We start from the raw sequence: 16,849 nt of genomic DNA on the forward strand, positions 1-16,849 counted from the left end.
CACTGTTTAACTTTTTTTGTCCTTGAAAGATTCACTTGTTTGCCATATATGCCACAAGGGACAGTATACTTAAGCTCCTACCATAAGTCTGTTATTTGTTCAGAATTTCTTGTTCTTCTGACCCATAAGTTGTGTTGCTCATCTCTACTGCATTTTGAGAACAGTAAGCTGTTCACCCAACTTTCCTAGTTACTGCAATATGAGTGTTAAACAAGTAAATGAAGTTAATATTTGTTTTAGTTTTGTTCAGGTGGGATGTCTCCAAGTATGTAGATTCCTTATTTAAGAGTTTGCTGAAGCTCACTAGTTTAAGTAGATCTTGATTATTTTGTTTTGTGTATCACCATAGTTAATAGTTTTATCAACTGAGTTTATAGTCAGAAGTGGTAATTAAAGTATAAATTGATCAATGCCTGTCCACACGATCTGTAGTGAAAGCTGTAAGCCGTTCTCAATGCTGTCTCCAAGGATGAGGAAAGTACACTAAATCTTCACCTTCCCACTGTCAAGGGTTCATGAGGAGGATGCAGTCGTTCTTTGTGCCAGATACTGTAAGAGTAAAGCTCTGACTCTGTAGGCTGGGGTTCCCAAACGCAGGTTTGCTTGGGTACAGTCAGCTACAGGGTGGTCACTGTCACTGCTGCCTGCTGAGCTTCCCAGCCAGTGAGCTGTGGGGTAGCTACTACAGAATATCTGGCAGGAGTTTATTTATGGTTTCTTGGAAATTCCTGCCTTGTGTCATATTCAGTCAGGAAAAGCAAGGTTTTACAAACCCTGCAATATGTATTAACTGTGTCTTTTAGAGCGCTGACAGGCATGGAGTGAAGCAAATCTCAAACTCTTAATTTTCTGCAATTGCTTTAATTGTTATCAGCAGTTTTGAAAGCAAGAAGAACCTGTGTTCCACTAGTAAATTTCTGAATTTTACCTTGCTTCAGGGGGGCTGAATTCTGTAATGGTTATACTGCGGGTTTTTTGAGACTTGGCTGAACATTGTGCCAAGGAGGGAAAAATTGGAGACTGTGTGTTCCATCTGAAGAAACTTAACACTGTGTTTGGTGTCTTTGACAGTTAGGGTCTGTAAGGAAATTTATCCCTTGCTCTTCTAAAGCTGCCTTCTCCAGTAAGGCTAGCAGCAGCTTTATTCATCTTAGCTCTTCAGGTTCCTTTCTGACACTTTTGGTATTGGTTGTTTGCTTGGTTTGAATAATTGATATGCATGTATAAAAGCCTTTACTACTCTAGACCTATGCTGTCCTTAATACATTTTAAGTGCAATAAAATATTCAGTCCTTGTAATGTCTGAACAGGATGAAATGGTGTGCTGTCTCAGGCTACTTTTACTAAACCTAGTTACTTGGATAATATTAACAAAAATGTGTTTCAAAGATAAACTTTTATTTTCAGGTTGTGTGATGAAACTGGCAGTATGATTTCTGATTATACCATACATTGTTGCAGATTATTTTAAGATTTACATATCCGAATGTACACCCCTCAAGTTTTTCTACTGCTTTAGTTTCTCTACACTTTACACCTATTGTTCACCTATAGTTAAGAACAATTAAATGTTTTTAAAACAAACTGTGAGACACTGTGGACCAGTAGCAGCAGGGAGTGGAGAAACAGGCACTGTTAATTGAGGTAATGAAATCCATAACTTGTGGCCCAATATTTCCTTAACAGTGGGAAACACAATATGAATTCAAGTTGCTTTCTCTTTCAGTTTGGTAAGTTGCCACATCACTGTTTTCATTGGAGAATGCAGATGACTTACCTTTGGCTTCAGGCTAAATAGGGAAGAGAAATGTAGGAAAAATAAATTCATACAGGTCAAACTTCTGTAAGAAAAGCTTGCATGTTGTTCCAATCGTCTCATTTACCTCTTTTAGCTGAAAAAGAGTATATGTTGTTAATATTAACAAAATCTAATTTTACCTTCACAGATAAGTTTGAGCAGTTTTGGGCAATAAATCGAAAACTCATGGAGTATCCCCCAGAAGATAATGGATTTCGATACATCCCATTTAGAATTTATCAGGTAGGAGACAATGAAATAAAACCACTTTTATCAAACTGTGCCACTGAGGTGTCATATATCATAATCTGTTTTCAGAATTATACTTTCCCTTTTCTAACATTATGGTAAAACTTTGTATGCTTATCTTTGCTGGACCCTTGAATTGTATGAATTAACAAAGACAGAATAGATTGTCTTTATTCTAATAAGTAATTACTATTCATTATGATGTAAGTGTGTAATACTTGAGAATGTGCTACGGCTGGTATAGGTTATGTTTGTTTGGGGTTTTTTTTAAAAAAAAGCTAATTCTGTCATTAAAAGTAACTTCTGACTATGAAGACTGCTTTGGATGCAAAATGCCCTCTGAAAGGTCTGAGTCAAACATTTCTGGAACAACACTTTTCCCTCAACCACTGTGTAGACTTCTTTTCTTGTTGGCATTATAAGGTGAAAGTAGCGGCCTAGGTCTTGGATCTAGTTCTTACCTTTGTCTTCTAATTGTATACTTTACAATCCAAAACTAGCTTTGAAAATTTTTCTGGTTTAATATACCAGTGCTCTGTTTTTCTCAGCAGTTTATTTGGAGACATATTCCTTGGAATCCTTACAATTTTTTCTTGTCTCCTTAGTTTTTGTAGCATTAAGGTCATGATGAAGTTTGGAATTAAGTATGGTTAAAAGCTTGTACAGAATTCACATAGCCTCTCCATAAGTTAAACAATTCTTCTCTGTTTTGTCTTTGAAACATTTTCATCTAAGTTTTGCACCTGTGACTATCAAATAAAAGTCCTTTATTCATAGTACTGAATAGTCTGATACTACTTTATAACAGGTTTTAACGACCATAAAAACCTATACAATCTTGCAATGAGACTGAAGTAACTTTTAATGTTAGATATAAGACATTTACCATCATAGTGAAACCTTAGATTGAGAACGGAAGTCAGTTATTTTGCCAGAGATCATAGCAGATGGCAAGGTTTGTGTAAGTATCAAAAGGTATGTGTCAGGAAAAGTAGTTCACTCACAGCATTTTGTTTGGTTATTAAGTTGTTTGTTTGTTCTATGATAGGTGGGGGGGGGGTTAAGTCTTTTCATAGAAATCACATAAATGTGAAATGGAGGTTTTGCTGTTTGAATAAGGTGCAGACATTTACACCATGAGGGAAACTTTCTGTGATATCACATGATTTCATGCTAATAAAGCTTTTTAAAAAAAGAAAAAAAAAATCTAATCCAGTAATATCTATTGCTTTAGCCAGTAGTACTTGTCTTGATTATCATTATCTTTTCAATTGGAAACCCTTACTTGCTGTAGTTTAAACCCAAAATATCTAACTAAGAAGACCAAACACAAATAAAGATGATGCTGAGACAGCCTTTGAGAAGGTTGGTGTATATTATTTTCAGTAATGCTGGTCTTAATATTTCTAAATATTTTCAGTAATGTTCCTCTTTTTCAAAAAGTAGATGCAGGTGTTTCTAGCTTTTTTGTTTGGTTTCTTGGGTTGTGTACTGATTACTGCTCATCAGAAAAGTCTGTATATTTAAAGGAATCTTCAGAAAGTGTTAGGAAGGGTGAGATTATAATTTGATTCCAAGCAAGAAGTTAATTCCTGTAGTTTTAGACAGTTTTACAGTACTTAGTGACAGATTTACATATACTGAAGTAACTGATTCAAAAGTATTCTGAAGGTGTGTTTAACCCCCACCCCTATGGCATTTAATTTCCATTAGTGCTGGTAGAAATCAGGTTTGCATTCTAATTAGTTGCTTGCATATCCTTACATAAATACCTGCAAGCCAATTTAGCCTGGGTTTGTATTACAGTGGATATTTATTCCCTATGTGTTTTCACATAGTGTTTTTGTGAATACTTAAGGATATACAGGTGGATTGCAGGAAATCACTAGGCATTGCCTTCAGTGGGGAGAGTTCTTACTCTTACTCTTCATTCCTTCCATTACCCCAAAATTATTAGAAGGAAATTCTGTGAAGGGAACTGCCTAGATTGAGTTTTGGCAATATGAGGTGGATTAATTTCTTTTCCTTCAAAGAAATGTACTAGATTATGATATCAACTAATTAAAAATCAGTCTTAGCAATGATTAAATGTGACTGGGAAAAGTTGCTGCAGAAAAAATGCATGCGATAAAGTGATCTGACATGCTTTTCGCCGAAGGCCTGACATCTTCAAAACTCAAAGGCTCTTTCAATTGTAAAGCTTGTCTATTAAAATACATTTCTAAAGAATAATATGAATCATGCCTCATGCGGTATCCAAATCTGATAGTGTGTGGGGGAGACAGAGATGGCAAAAATATGAACATCGTACTTGAGTAAGTCAGAACTAAACTAACCACAGGTAATTTTAAAAGCCCTTGTCCAGTGCCTCCTCTTTTAAGTGTAGCAACTCAGATTGGACCAGAATCCTGGCATCTACTGTACAGTATGAAGAAAAAGCCCGAGTATCGCTAAGGATCAACTCATTTTCAATTTTAAAAGTTAGCTAAGAGATCTTGGAGATTGTATTAACAGCTGTCATATTCTAAACTGTGTCTTATGGAACTTGCACCAGATGAACCTTTGACATAGGTGGAAACTTTTTCTACCAGAGACGGTTTAAAAATAGTGATTATATTTTTGTGACACCTTTACTTAACATGCGTCCAAAACAAAAAATAGTGCCCCACTTCATCAGTTCAGAGGTATAAGCTGCTGTGTCTTCAGTTGACAGTTGCTCGAAAATGTTTTTGCCTTTTTTCCTGATAGTAGTGTTGATTACAGTGCTTTTTTTTCACTTGTTCTTTAATAGCAGGAGATAATAGTAATGTTTTGAGTATATTATGCATTTAAGAGTGTTGCTTTTCTTATACAATATTAGAGCTAGTTTGGTTTGAGGACTTTTTCCCCAGGTTTATAAGACCGGCTGGTTTTGCACTTTCTAATTGAACAAACTGTATGACTGATAGATGGCAGGAAGTTTTCATCAGTCTTTGGCTCCAGGCCCTGTGATGGGGCATATTAGTCAGGCACCGGAGACGACTCCGGTGTAATCTTTATCACTAGATAGAGACTACCCTGGTGAACTACTGTTTGCTGTCTTATACTGTACAGGGGAGCACTCTGAGTCTCAGTAGTTGTGCACTTAGTTTGCATTCATTTGTTATCTTGCTCTCTCCCAGTGTCATGCTCATCCACTTGTTCTTGCCTGCTCTCTCTCTGTCAATCTTCCTGCTTTCCTCTGGAGTCTGCCCTATGAGTATATAGGATTTAAAGTTGTAAATAGCATTTCATTCTTGAGAATAAAATTACAAAAGTGTGTGAAAGAACATGCATTAAAATTATTCATGACAAGTTCTTCTGAGCTTTTCCAGAGTTGCACTTGGCTTAAGGCAGGCTGGCTGTTGTGTGTTTGCCAGCACAAAAGGGGATGATCTGGGATTGTCTGTTTGCTTGTTCCCTTATGTAGGTACTGGGATGTGCCATGGTACTGGAACGAGCATTTCCTTTGCTTCTGTTTTCTAAGGGTTTTGATTAGGTTAAATTTATAGCCTAATTACATAGTAGGCTTTAGCTTTGAACAGGTTTTTCATATCATAAGTCCCTTAAGATGTTGTGATGAAATTGTATGATCACAAATTGTTATGTTGTTTATCTGCTTTAGTAATATGAGTGGAATTTTCCATACTTGATAATATATCTGTTAAATCCAACATTTTGCTCTTTCTGTCAAAGTTGCAGTACTAAGATGTCAGACAGTTTTAAATGTCTACCTGTCCTCTGAAAAACAGCAAGGTGGGAGGGGGAAATGAAATATTTGAGGACATTATTAATATCTGGCTTAATAAATGAATCAGAAGCCCAAGCATGGCCCTTTCCCAAGCAATGAAAGACTGTTTTATTTGTATTTCCACATTGATCGGCAGAGCTCAGATAGTCAATTGCAAAACCCATTACAAGTATGCAAATCAGCAACACAATTTGGGCCATGTTATGACAACTACTCAAAAACTGTTCAAAACAGATTATTTGGAAAGATACTGGGTCCGCCTGTAAAGTTTTCAAGTAATAATGAATCCATCTTTTTTTGCTAGTAGATTATTAAAGTCTTTCTTTGTTTTGGGGTGAAAAGCCTCCATTGCATTTCAAGGCTGAATTTGTTTGACTTCAACTCCAATTCCTAGATTTTGTTTTGCCTTGCACCAGTTTAAAGTCATCTGGCTTTTAAACCTCCAAATTTACTTACGGAGTGGTTTCAGCAACTTCCATTTTCTTTGGTAAGCTGAATCAATTGAGCTCTTTAAGCCTGTTGTCTTGAGGCTTGCTTACCAGTGCTGACATTTTTTTTTTTTTAGTCATCTTTTTGAACACTAGCTGATATTTTGATAATCCTCAAGATTAGTATTAAAGTTAGGGACATGTAGAGATCAAAAGTAAAGTTTATTTCTGTAGAATTTTAGATCAAAAATACTTCAAGCACTGGTGGGATAGAGGTGAAGTTAGCTGCTACTTGAAACTGCAAATCTGAAAATTTTTATGAAAGAAATTGAAATGCGATGACTCATCAAGCAAAAGAACTAGAAAATGTAAGTGCTGTCGACCTGAAGAGGGCAACACAACACAGCAAATTTGTGTCCTGTTGGCTAGTGCAAAATGATCTTGAATAGACATGAGCGTAATACCTTATTTAACTTTTTCTTTTTTTATTAAAAATGTCATTTTCATAAAAGACCTGCTGAAAATAGACTAATTTCTTTCTTAAAACCTTCCTTTTACAAAGAGGAAGTTTAAGTGACTAGGAAAATGTGAAATGATGGTGGATTTGTGTAACAGCTGTGCTCAGCTGAATTTCTGCGCTGTAAAGAAAAAAACAGACTGTGATTCTCATCATTTGAGTACACAGAATGACTTATTCTAATAACTGATGGTTCAGCACTGAAGAAACACTAGCACACTTTCACCAGTTTTAAATTACTTGAAAATCAAAGCTCTTATGGATGAGAAAGTGTAAAAGGTGTGGTAGGTAAAAATTTTCCTAGTGCCTCATTATAGAAAAAATACAACACCCTTCTGTCAAGTATTGCATATGGGCAGCATGATCCATAAGTTGCTATGAATTCTTGTTTTCTGAACTTGATTGCTTAGGTCTGTGCTGAAAGTAATAGCAATTTGACAAGTTGTCAGCTTGAGTTGAAGGTCACTGTTACCACAGTTGAGGTTCCATAATTGCATAAGCTTTTCTAGTCTATCTAGGTGCAAAGTGAAATGGGCTAGCTCAAACCAACGCTGTTAAAGATTACTTTTATACATGTTTTGTATTAAGGAATGTCCATGCAGTTCTTTTAAAAGACTTAATGTCTTTTAAGATTTGCACCCATGTGCAAGATTAGCCTTGGGCCTTTAAGAATCTCAGTACAGAATGGGGGCTATCAATCAGTGTTTAAAAGAAAAATTCTAAGATTATAAACTGTATTTGTTGTCAGAGATGTGACTAAAGTTTACATAAATATGCCCCAGTTATCTGTAAAGCTCTTGATTTGCCTAGTTCAAAGCACTTGTAAAAGTTGCATAGTGCTCAGGGAAGGAGGCACAGAAGAGATGGAGCTATAAAACCTCGATTTGGGTAGCTTCTCTGAGCCATGGTTGAACTGTTACCAAGCTGGATAGTTTTAAGCTAGCTCAGACTTGTCAGTAGGAGCTACAGGAATCCTTCTACTACTATAAAGTAGTCTTGCTTGTATGAAAAATAGTTTGTTGAGGTTCTGAATTACATTATAACTAGTTTAAAATAATTTAGGGATATAGTGGATTCTGCATATTGGGGAAAACTGGGTAGTTTGTTTTAAATCCTTTTTTTATCTTATCAGAAACTCTTAGCTCTCGGAAGAATCTAAGTGTATCAAAAACCAGTAGCATCTTAGTAGTTAATAAATTAACTTTGTGTAAACAGTTATATAGCTTTTTTTTGTTAGCAAAAGATAAGTCAAAATACATTTTGAGTTATGATGAAATAGTGAATACTTTTGGTGAAAAAAAATTGTCTATTCCTACTTTGAAAATGCTTTAATTTTACCAAATGTCTTATGTACTCCCTAATCACAAACTGGTGGTTACTTTTTTAGCAAGTTATTTTTGTACAAAAGTAATTTGTTACCTTTTCTTTGAATCGTCTTATGATAATGAACTTGGATATAAGTAAGTTTTTAATGTAAAAATTTGAATTTAAACCATGTGGTTTGAATTCTTGTGGCTCTATTTCCCTCAACTGTTTTATTAAAGTAGTACTCTTGTATATTTATATATCATCCTAAATTTGTTAGGAAAGTTAATGTATGCATACAATTAAAAAAAAATAATTGCACTTTTCACCTCATCCTTGAGTGTTAATTCTTAAGAATATGAGTATGTTGAGAGGCTGAGTTGAAGACAATGTATGAAGCAGTAATTCAGTCGCATTAGGTCTGTGTAAAGTTACTGTTAGATCTTGTAATTTAAATGCAGTGCTCTTTAGTATATTGCTGCCTTTCTTTTGATCATTAAAGCCGATCATTTTACTTCTCTGTTTCACATGGTTTAGTCAACACAAACTGATTTGCCACTTTCACCACATATATCATTATGTGGTCAGGTTCTTATTTTGTAGTAAGAGGGATTTTTGCTACCTGAAACTTGCAATCCAAAGCTGTATTCCTCTGAGATAGGCTCTTATATTCTGTCATAATAGCAAGAAAAACCCCAAACCCAGTCAGTGAACTGCTTTGCATTCAGCAAAGGGGGAAGAGCAGGTATGGAATTTTTTCTTCAAAGGGATGAAGAATTTCATCTTTGAGGGTTATTTCTCTGGCTATGCAGCATATGCAGTGCCTATTGCTTAGGAATTAAACTAGAACAAAGTCTAGTCTATGATGATGGTGCTGCAAAAAATTAACTCTACATAGATGACAGTCACAGCAGTACCTGTTTTGATTTGTCAATATCAGTATGCCATCTTATTTTTAAGTAAAATAGGTAAATAAAGAAGGTTAACTTTTGCACAAAATTGAGGATTAGAAAATACAGAAAATGTTCAGGGTTTTTTTGGAAAGTACTAAGACTTTTATTTGCACTTTCCAGAAGACTGAAAGCAAATTGTATACAGGTAAGTGTGGAATGGAACCAACCTATGAGGAAGTGGGATATACCATAATACTCTAGGAATACATTATGAATTAACAAACATAAATTTCTGAAATTTTCCTACCCTTGACTATAGGAGTTTCTTCTAGTTAATCATTATTGTAGAATATTAAGGAGTATTACTGTTTTTAGTGCTTTTAAGTATATTGAAAGTGTTGTATGAAGTATTGTACTATTCATTGTTCTTAAATGGATGTAAATCCCTTTCTAAAGTTGTTTGCTTCATAGGTAGTCAGTACTCAATTTTATGTGAGGATTAGGTCTGCATATGTGCATAAGACACTGCAGCTGTGAAAAGCAGTATTGATTTGTTGTCACTGACTCTTCAGATACCTTGATATTTTACCAGTTGCAAATACCTTTTCTGGGAAGGATTAATACTTCAAGGCCATGTTTATATTGTAGATGTCTCTTTCTTCTCTGTGTTCCACAAAACTGTCTCTTGGAACTGTTTCTTCTATTTAGTCTCTGTTATTTCTGGCCTTATGACTGTTGCCTGCTGTCCTGTGTGTTACCACTCTCTTAGATGTTGACTTTCTTCTGCTTCTAGGGTCTGTACAATTCACCTGAGGTTAAATAATGCAAAATCAGTTGTTCAGAGAATACAGGGCTATTTTCCCTGTACAAGCAAGTTTAACGGATCATTTGAAAGACTGACCAGAATGTGGCTCAGCCATGCTGGTTTAGGTATTTTGACATGAAAGTGATTGTGAGTGGTACTTCTGCACTTTTGGTATGGAACTGGTAATGGAACTTCTGGCAATATATATTCTTGCTAAAAATGACCCACAAAGTATAACAGGACATTTGCTTTGGATAATGTTTGTTCCAGGTTGTCCTAAAACCCTTTGATTTTTGGTACATTCTGCTGCTTGATTTCAGTGCCCAGAACTCTATCAGTTTTTCTTAGACCCTTGTAAAGCAGCTGGATCATCACCACCTTTCAAGCCTTTGTTCCCTTTTTCTTGCAACACAGACACTGGGTTGCTTTCATAGTATTACAGATGTACTCTATCCCTGTCACAAATGTAGTGCAGAAGGCAGCAAATAAAATGCTTATTTAGAGAAGCAGTTAGAGTTTTAGATTGTTGTGAAGCAAAATTGCTGCCTCTAGGCAAGGTATCTGCACTGTATTTTGGATTACAGCATGTACCCCTTTAGTTCTAGAGGGATTTATCCCTTTCTGGCAAAGTTGCTATCTTTCTTAGTTGGATGTATCAGCTATATATCTGCAGATTAAGAGTTTTTCAGGGTTTTTCATTTACTTAGTTACTGATAGGCTTCTTAGAGATCTTGATTTCTCTCTCCTTCCTCTCTTATGAGAGATCTTTTTCCTCTGTGGGAGTCTGTTGAATGAATGAATCTGTTCTTAGTGTCTTTATGTTACTATTACCTATTATTAAAACTCCAAGCAATTCTTTAAACCAAAATGGCCGGACTATACAAGCTCTTATAGATGGTCCTTTTTCTATCGCTACATATAAGAACAATACCATGTTTTGATCAATCCCAAATACTTAGCGTTTTCCCAGGTCAATATTCAAGATGCTGTGTTGCCAGAGTCTTGCCAATACTGCATGCATCCCAGACTGAAGTTTTGCTGCATATTTTTTTTGTGTTGTGGACTTTGTCTTTTGACTTGGACTGGGAAGAGTCCTTTAGGAGAGTTCTTCATCTGTTCAGCAAAAACCCCAAAGCACTGTCCACTTCAACACAGCTTTTTTTAAACCCCATATTCAGTTAAGAATCTTGTCCAAGTTGGTTAGGATACAAGCAAGTATTGATTAGGGCTCAATCTCTTTCTGCTCTAGCAATATTAGTGGCCATCTTGCAGACTTAGGGAGATTCTTCACACATTTGTTAATTTTTGTCACGTTAAGGAAACCAAAATAACATGACTTTTGTGGTGCTTCAGCCTTCGTTTAATAAGGGACTTTAGGACCATTATCCAAGTGATCATGCTTTGTAATGAATACTGCTTGGAGTATTATCACAGCATAATGAGCATTTTAAGGGTGTTCTTTAACACACCTTGAAGAACAGATGTACATACATTCTCAACCCTTCGTCTGTCCAACTGTTTTCTCACAGAAACGTTGAAGAAATATGAAAATCTTTGTTGAGAACTGAAGAAAGAGTAAACTCAGTCCTTCCATAGATGATTTGGCAGCTTGCAGAAGAAAGATCTGTGGACATAAAACACACTTCAAAGAAGAAGAATTGCTATTAAATAATCCGTATTTCCCAACAGCAATGGAATTTATCAACCATTTGCAGACTTGCTCAGAAACAATATGAAAATACCTTACTCTTAAAGGGATGTGGTTACATTGTGGCCTTCCTTAATCTAACAGGTCTGCAACCACTCTTACAGTAGACTCAAGTGTACCCAGTGGGACTGAAGTTCTACAGTAAGAACTTTTTATAAAACAGACAGATTCACTTCAGATGGAAGAGAGTACAATCTCTGAAGATCTCATAATGGTTTCAGTGTCTACACTCATAAATGTGAGGGTTCTTCTAGATAAACTTTGAATTCAGAGAATACAGGAAGTTCAGCCATGGGACCTACGGCAAGGAATGTTAAATGGTGTCCTGGGCTGGTTTAGGAGGAGTGTTGCCAGCAGGTCAAGAAAGGTGATCCTTCCCCTCTACTCAGCACTGGTAAGGCCACACCTGGAGTACTGCGTCCAGTTCTGGGCTCCCCAGTACGGAAGAGACATTGAGCTACAGGAGAGAGTCCAGCAAAGGGCCACTAGGATGATTAAGGGACTGGTGTATCTAATATGAGGGGAAGAAAAGTCTGAGAGAGTTGGGACTGTTCAGCCTAGAGAAGAAAAGGCTCGGAGAGATTTCATCAATGTGTATAAATATCTGAAGGGAGAGTGCATTGAAGAAGGAGCCAGGCACTTTCCAGTGGTGCCCAGTGACAGGACCAGAAGCAATGGGCACAAACTGAAATGCAGGAGGCTCCATCTTAACATCAGGAAACACTTTCTCCCTGTGAGAGTCACTGAGCGTTGGCACAGGTTGCCCAGAGAGAGTGTGGAGTCATGTTGTGGTTTGAACCTGGCTGGCAGCCAAACACCATGCAGCTGCTCCCTCACCCTCCCTCTGCCTGGGGGATAGGGAATAGAATTGGAAGGGTGAAGGGAGACTCATAGGTTGAGATAAAAACAGTTTAATAATTGTAATAAAATAAACCAATAACAATAACAGAAAGTACAAACAGGTAATACACAATGCGATTTCTCACCACCTGACGACTGATACCCAGCCCCTTCCCGGCTAGCGATTCTGAAAAACCAAGATCCCACAATTGCAATCCTGGAAGCGAAAGAGAACCCTCTTCCTTCCCGGCTGCCCCTCATTTATATACTGGGTATGACATTACATGATATGGAATATTCCATTGGCTAATTTGGGTCTGGTGCTCTGGCTGTGCCTCCTCCCAGCTTCTTGTACACCTGCTCATGGACAGGACATGGGGAGTTGGAGAGTCCTTGATGTCTTAGCAACTGAAAACATCAGTGTATTATCAACATTCTTCTTGTACAAAATCCCCTACTGAATCCAAAACACAGCACTATTTGAGCTTCTAAGAAGAAAAATTAACGCTATCCCAAGTCCCCATCCTTGGGGTAGTTAAAAGCCACTTGGATATGGGTATCTGTCTATAGGTGGCCCTGCTTGAGCATAGGATTTGGACCAGATGAACTCCAGAGGTCCCTTCCAGCTTCAGCCATTCTGGGATTCGGTGATTCAGAATCAACATACTACCATGCTGAAAGGCCATTTGGAAAACCCAAAAGATGTTCTATCAAGCCACAGAAGCTTAGACTGTTCCTTAGGAACCATTGATCTTATGAATTCTGTGACAGGCTTCTACTTGATGCTACAAAGCTGAAATCTAGGATTGCTAGAAGGATCTGAGAGAAGTTTGTGCCTTTTTTTCTCCTTTATGCCCTTATGCAGTGTGATGTGAATATGTTTGACATGGACACAAAATCAATGTGGACAGCATGATGCATCTTTAGAAACTGTTATAGAAACTGAAGCAATGTCTTCTATTCTGAAGTGTTACAATTAAGCCAACCCATTAAGCCAACCCATTAAATTTTTAATCACTTGAATTAGGTAAAGGATATGTTCTAACTAGGCATATCTCTTCTAGATTAGAAGAACATGTGCTAGGACTTTAACTGTCAAATGTTTTATGTGGTTATAATAACTCGTTTTGTTGCTATTACATAAAGCTTTTTCTAAAAGGTTGCAAGGAAGCACGTTGCCAAATTAAATAATATGGAAAAGGGTGGTATTTTAAATGATTCTTAATCTTTTTAAAGATGAGCAAGTAATGGCCTCTACATGTGTGGGAGAATTAATTGAAATAGTTGCCATATTTCTCTGTAGGTTTGTAATAATGATAAATTATTGTTGATTGTATAGGAAGTTAGGATAGAACAGCAGTTGCTTCATACAGTGTGGTCTGTTCAACAAAAGGCTTCAAGGAAGACATGAGTTGTTGCCCACACATGATTAGGAGAATAGTCCTTAACCATTCATGACCAAAAGTTGTTCAATATTACTATCTAGACATAACTGTAGTAAGCCCTACTACATATAATTTTAACCTTATTCCAGATGGGTTTTTAATTCTAGTTGTGGCTTTAATTTGACTACAGTCTCAACTAAGACACTAGTTAATTATGTCACTAAGTATTACTTGCATCAGTTCTTGACACAACCTTGCCACATAACAGACCATAATGAGTTAAAGCTTCCACCAAGGGAACACATCATATAGTTGTTCTTGCTTTTAAAACAGTGATCATTAATGTTCAAAAACTAAAGGATTTCCAGCTTGTGTAATAATGTTAAGAGTGCTTTCAAGAATAACAAAATTTTCACTTTACTTGGTATGTGTACGGGTTATAATTTTGACTGCAAATTTATATTTTCTTGACCATGTAAAGTATGCAAATGTAAGAAAATCAGTTTGAGGTAACATGCTTCTATAGGAGAAAAATGATCCATGGAGCCAGTTTGTATGTCCTTCATGCTACGCAGTGTTCTTTTAACAGTATATGTTATTTTCATATCTTATCCTTTCATGTTACTTCAAATCTTAGGAGTAAGAAGTTTTAAAGATATATCCAAATACACATTTGTTATGTCCATATTAAAGTGTATGTACAGGTATTCATGGAATTATGTGAAGCTTCAATCCAGTGGTATACTTCTGCACTACTAATTTGTGTGACTGCTGTTAGTGTGAATTAAATGTATAAAGTGTAGCTTGTTTGTTTCATCTGGGTTTTTTTGTTGTTGTTGCATGTCTCTTAAAAATATTAGAGTATAATGTTCCTGTTCATCACCATAAAGACTTTTCATGAGGAACCCAAAATTTCCTTCACACCACACAACTGCAGAAATCCTAATACAAACTCAAGAAAAAGTGAAAGGATACGTTTTTTTTCTATAGGTTGTAATCAGGTATATGTTGTCATTTTTACAGCCACTGAAAATATGTAATTTATTAGAGCAATTTAAAATGTATTATGGGAAAAACAAGTCATTTGATTTATTCTATATGTTGACTTTACAGCTTTACAGTTGATATCCCATCCTGTCAGTGAGTCAGTTTTTCTGGTAATTTTAGATGTGTGTTGAGCATGTTTATACTTCTTTTCATCTTACAGTTTTTAGTTACATATTGGACATATAAAACCATTACTTAGTTCTTTTATTCAAAACATTTTAATTAGTTCCATTTTGTAATGTGACGTACTTTATTCTCTGAACAGTGATGTGACGTTGTAGGTAAGCAGTTCAAAATTCTGAATGCTAACAAAAGCAGGGCCAGCTTTATTCAAAGCATACAAAATCATAACTAGAGCATCTATTCGATGGAGTTTGCAGAGACTAATTAAAGAAATACTAGAAATAGTCTTAATTTTCTTGGAACGTTGTTCCAGTCCTAACAACTTAGAGAGTAAGTGAAATAGAAGTCATCAAGGTTATACAATAAAGCAATGGGGTGCCTGGACGAAGTCCTCTATAGCTTCGAAGATTTGAAGGAGAGGAGAGGAGGAATGGTTACAGGAGAAAGACAAATAATGTTGTCATGTTTCATGCCTCTTGTAATGGAAGCTCAAAAAAAAATGATGAAATTTAAAAGGTGGCAGATTTCAAATGGATAAAACGAGATCATTTCATTTTGTGTGTGTGTGTTTGTATGTACTTCAGTTTGTTGAGCTGAAAATCAGGGGTGAACTTGCTGCCTTACAAAAGATGAAGTTTGTAGGTTTTTAATAGGTGATTGAGGAAGAGTGAGTTCTTTGAAGCTTCTTTCAGTGTGTATATGTATTTCTGATTGAGTTTAACTTTAGCCGGTTGTCCTTCATATAGTCAATCTGCTTGTGGATTTGATTTGAGGAGGGGGATGTTGCCTGAAACGAAGAAGAAGAGCTGTAACTTTAGTTTGTTTCACTGGGACTCTGGATTTCTCTTACGACCCACTGCTTTAATATTTCAAGGGAAGGCTAGCAGAGGGAAATGGAGGAGAGCAGTTCCTGCTTTTTAGCTGAGTCTTTGTAAAGGTATAAATGTTAAATCTGAGTAATCAGTTTGTGAGGTCTACTGCTGAGGGAGTTTCTTTAGTCCAAACTGCACTAATATGCTTTCTAAGCAAATGGTATGTTCTTCTAGCAAAGAAATTGTTTGGGATAAATTATATATGATGGCAACAGTGTAACCGATGCTTCTGAGAAAATTATTTAAAATAAGGGGACTGTGTTCTTTTTAAGAAATAAATAGATAAAAATAAAAAGAGGTATTTTAGTGTGTTTCATTTTGAGCATTGGGTTTCCTGAAGGTAACCTCTCATTTTGTCACTGGAAAGTTCTACATAGCATGAAAGCTGTGCTCTAAAGTGTCAGAGACAACCTTGCACTGCAGCTGTAAATTAGGCTTTGTGTAGGAATAAGCTGGTTTTACTTTTTCTTTTTAGTGGGACAAACTTGTAGAAATACCTTGTTTCAGTATTCTAGTTAGAATAAATATTATCAGCATTTGAATTTCCTCCCCTCTGTGTTGTCATCAGAAAGCAGTGATTTGCAAACAGACCCTTAAAGCATTAGTTGAGAGTGTTGCTGCAGAGTCTTGGGCATTAGAGCAATTACAAAATAGTTACCTTGTGTCCTTCTCGCAAAAAGAAAGGTGTAAACTTGAGCCCATCTTTCTCTGAAAGTCTCTGTTGGTTTTCACACTGTCAACCTGTGAGCATAAAAAGTGAGAGAACAACTTTTCTTGAAACTCCTTGCATTCTGGCAGCTTAAGAGCCCCTGCAGAATCTTTGGAGGGAACAGACATAAAAGTAATTTTAAATGGTTTAATAACAGAGTTGCAAATTCCATCCACTCTTCCTGCTCTGTGGACTGTTAGCATTGAATTTGGTATGTTGAAGTAAAATAATCACTTAAGGAAACAGAGGTGGGTAATTAATACTTTTTAATGCAGAAATTCAGTTAACTTCTTAAGATTTAATAAACCAATATGATTATTCTGAGCAGCTTATTTACTTAATTTTATATTTTTCTGGAAGTCAGCTTTGCTGTTACCACAACACCTATAAATTGAATTTTA

General features: G+C 36.2%; 1 protein-coding gene across 4 annotated transcripts in view; it reads left to right on the top strand.

Annotated features, from left to right (window-relative positions):
- ATG5 (autophagy related 5) overlaps positions 1-16,849 on the top strand; it is an 85,139-nt gene that overhangs the window by 36,070 nt on the left and 32,220 nt on the right. For all 4 annotated transcript variants that reach the window (XR_012622581.1, XM_074819417.1, XM_074819419.1 and 1 more), the window contains exon 6: positions 1,947-2,041. Coding sequence is in view for 3 of the 4 variants with exons in the window: in XM_074819417.1 (XP_074675518.1) it covers positions 1,947-2,041 (95 nt within the window). In the remaining variant the exon portion in view is untranslated. The remainder of the gene's footprint in view (positions 1-1,946; positions 2,042-16,849) is intronic.

Source organism: Strix aluco, chromosome 3 (genome assembly GCF_031877795.1).
Source record: "Strix aluco isolate bStrAlu1 chromosome 3, bStrAlu1.hap1, whole genome shotgun sequence".
NCBI classification, from domain to species: domain Eukaryota; kingdom Metazoa; phylum Chordata; class Aves; order Strigiformes; family Strigidae; genus Strix; species Strix aluco.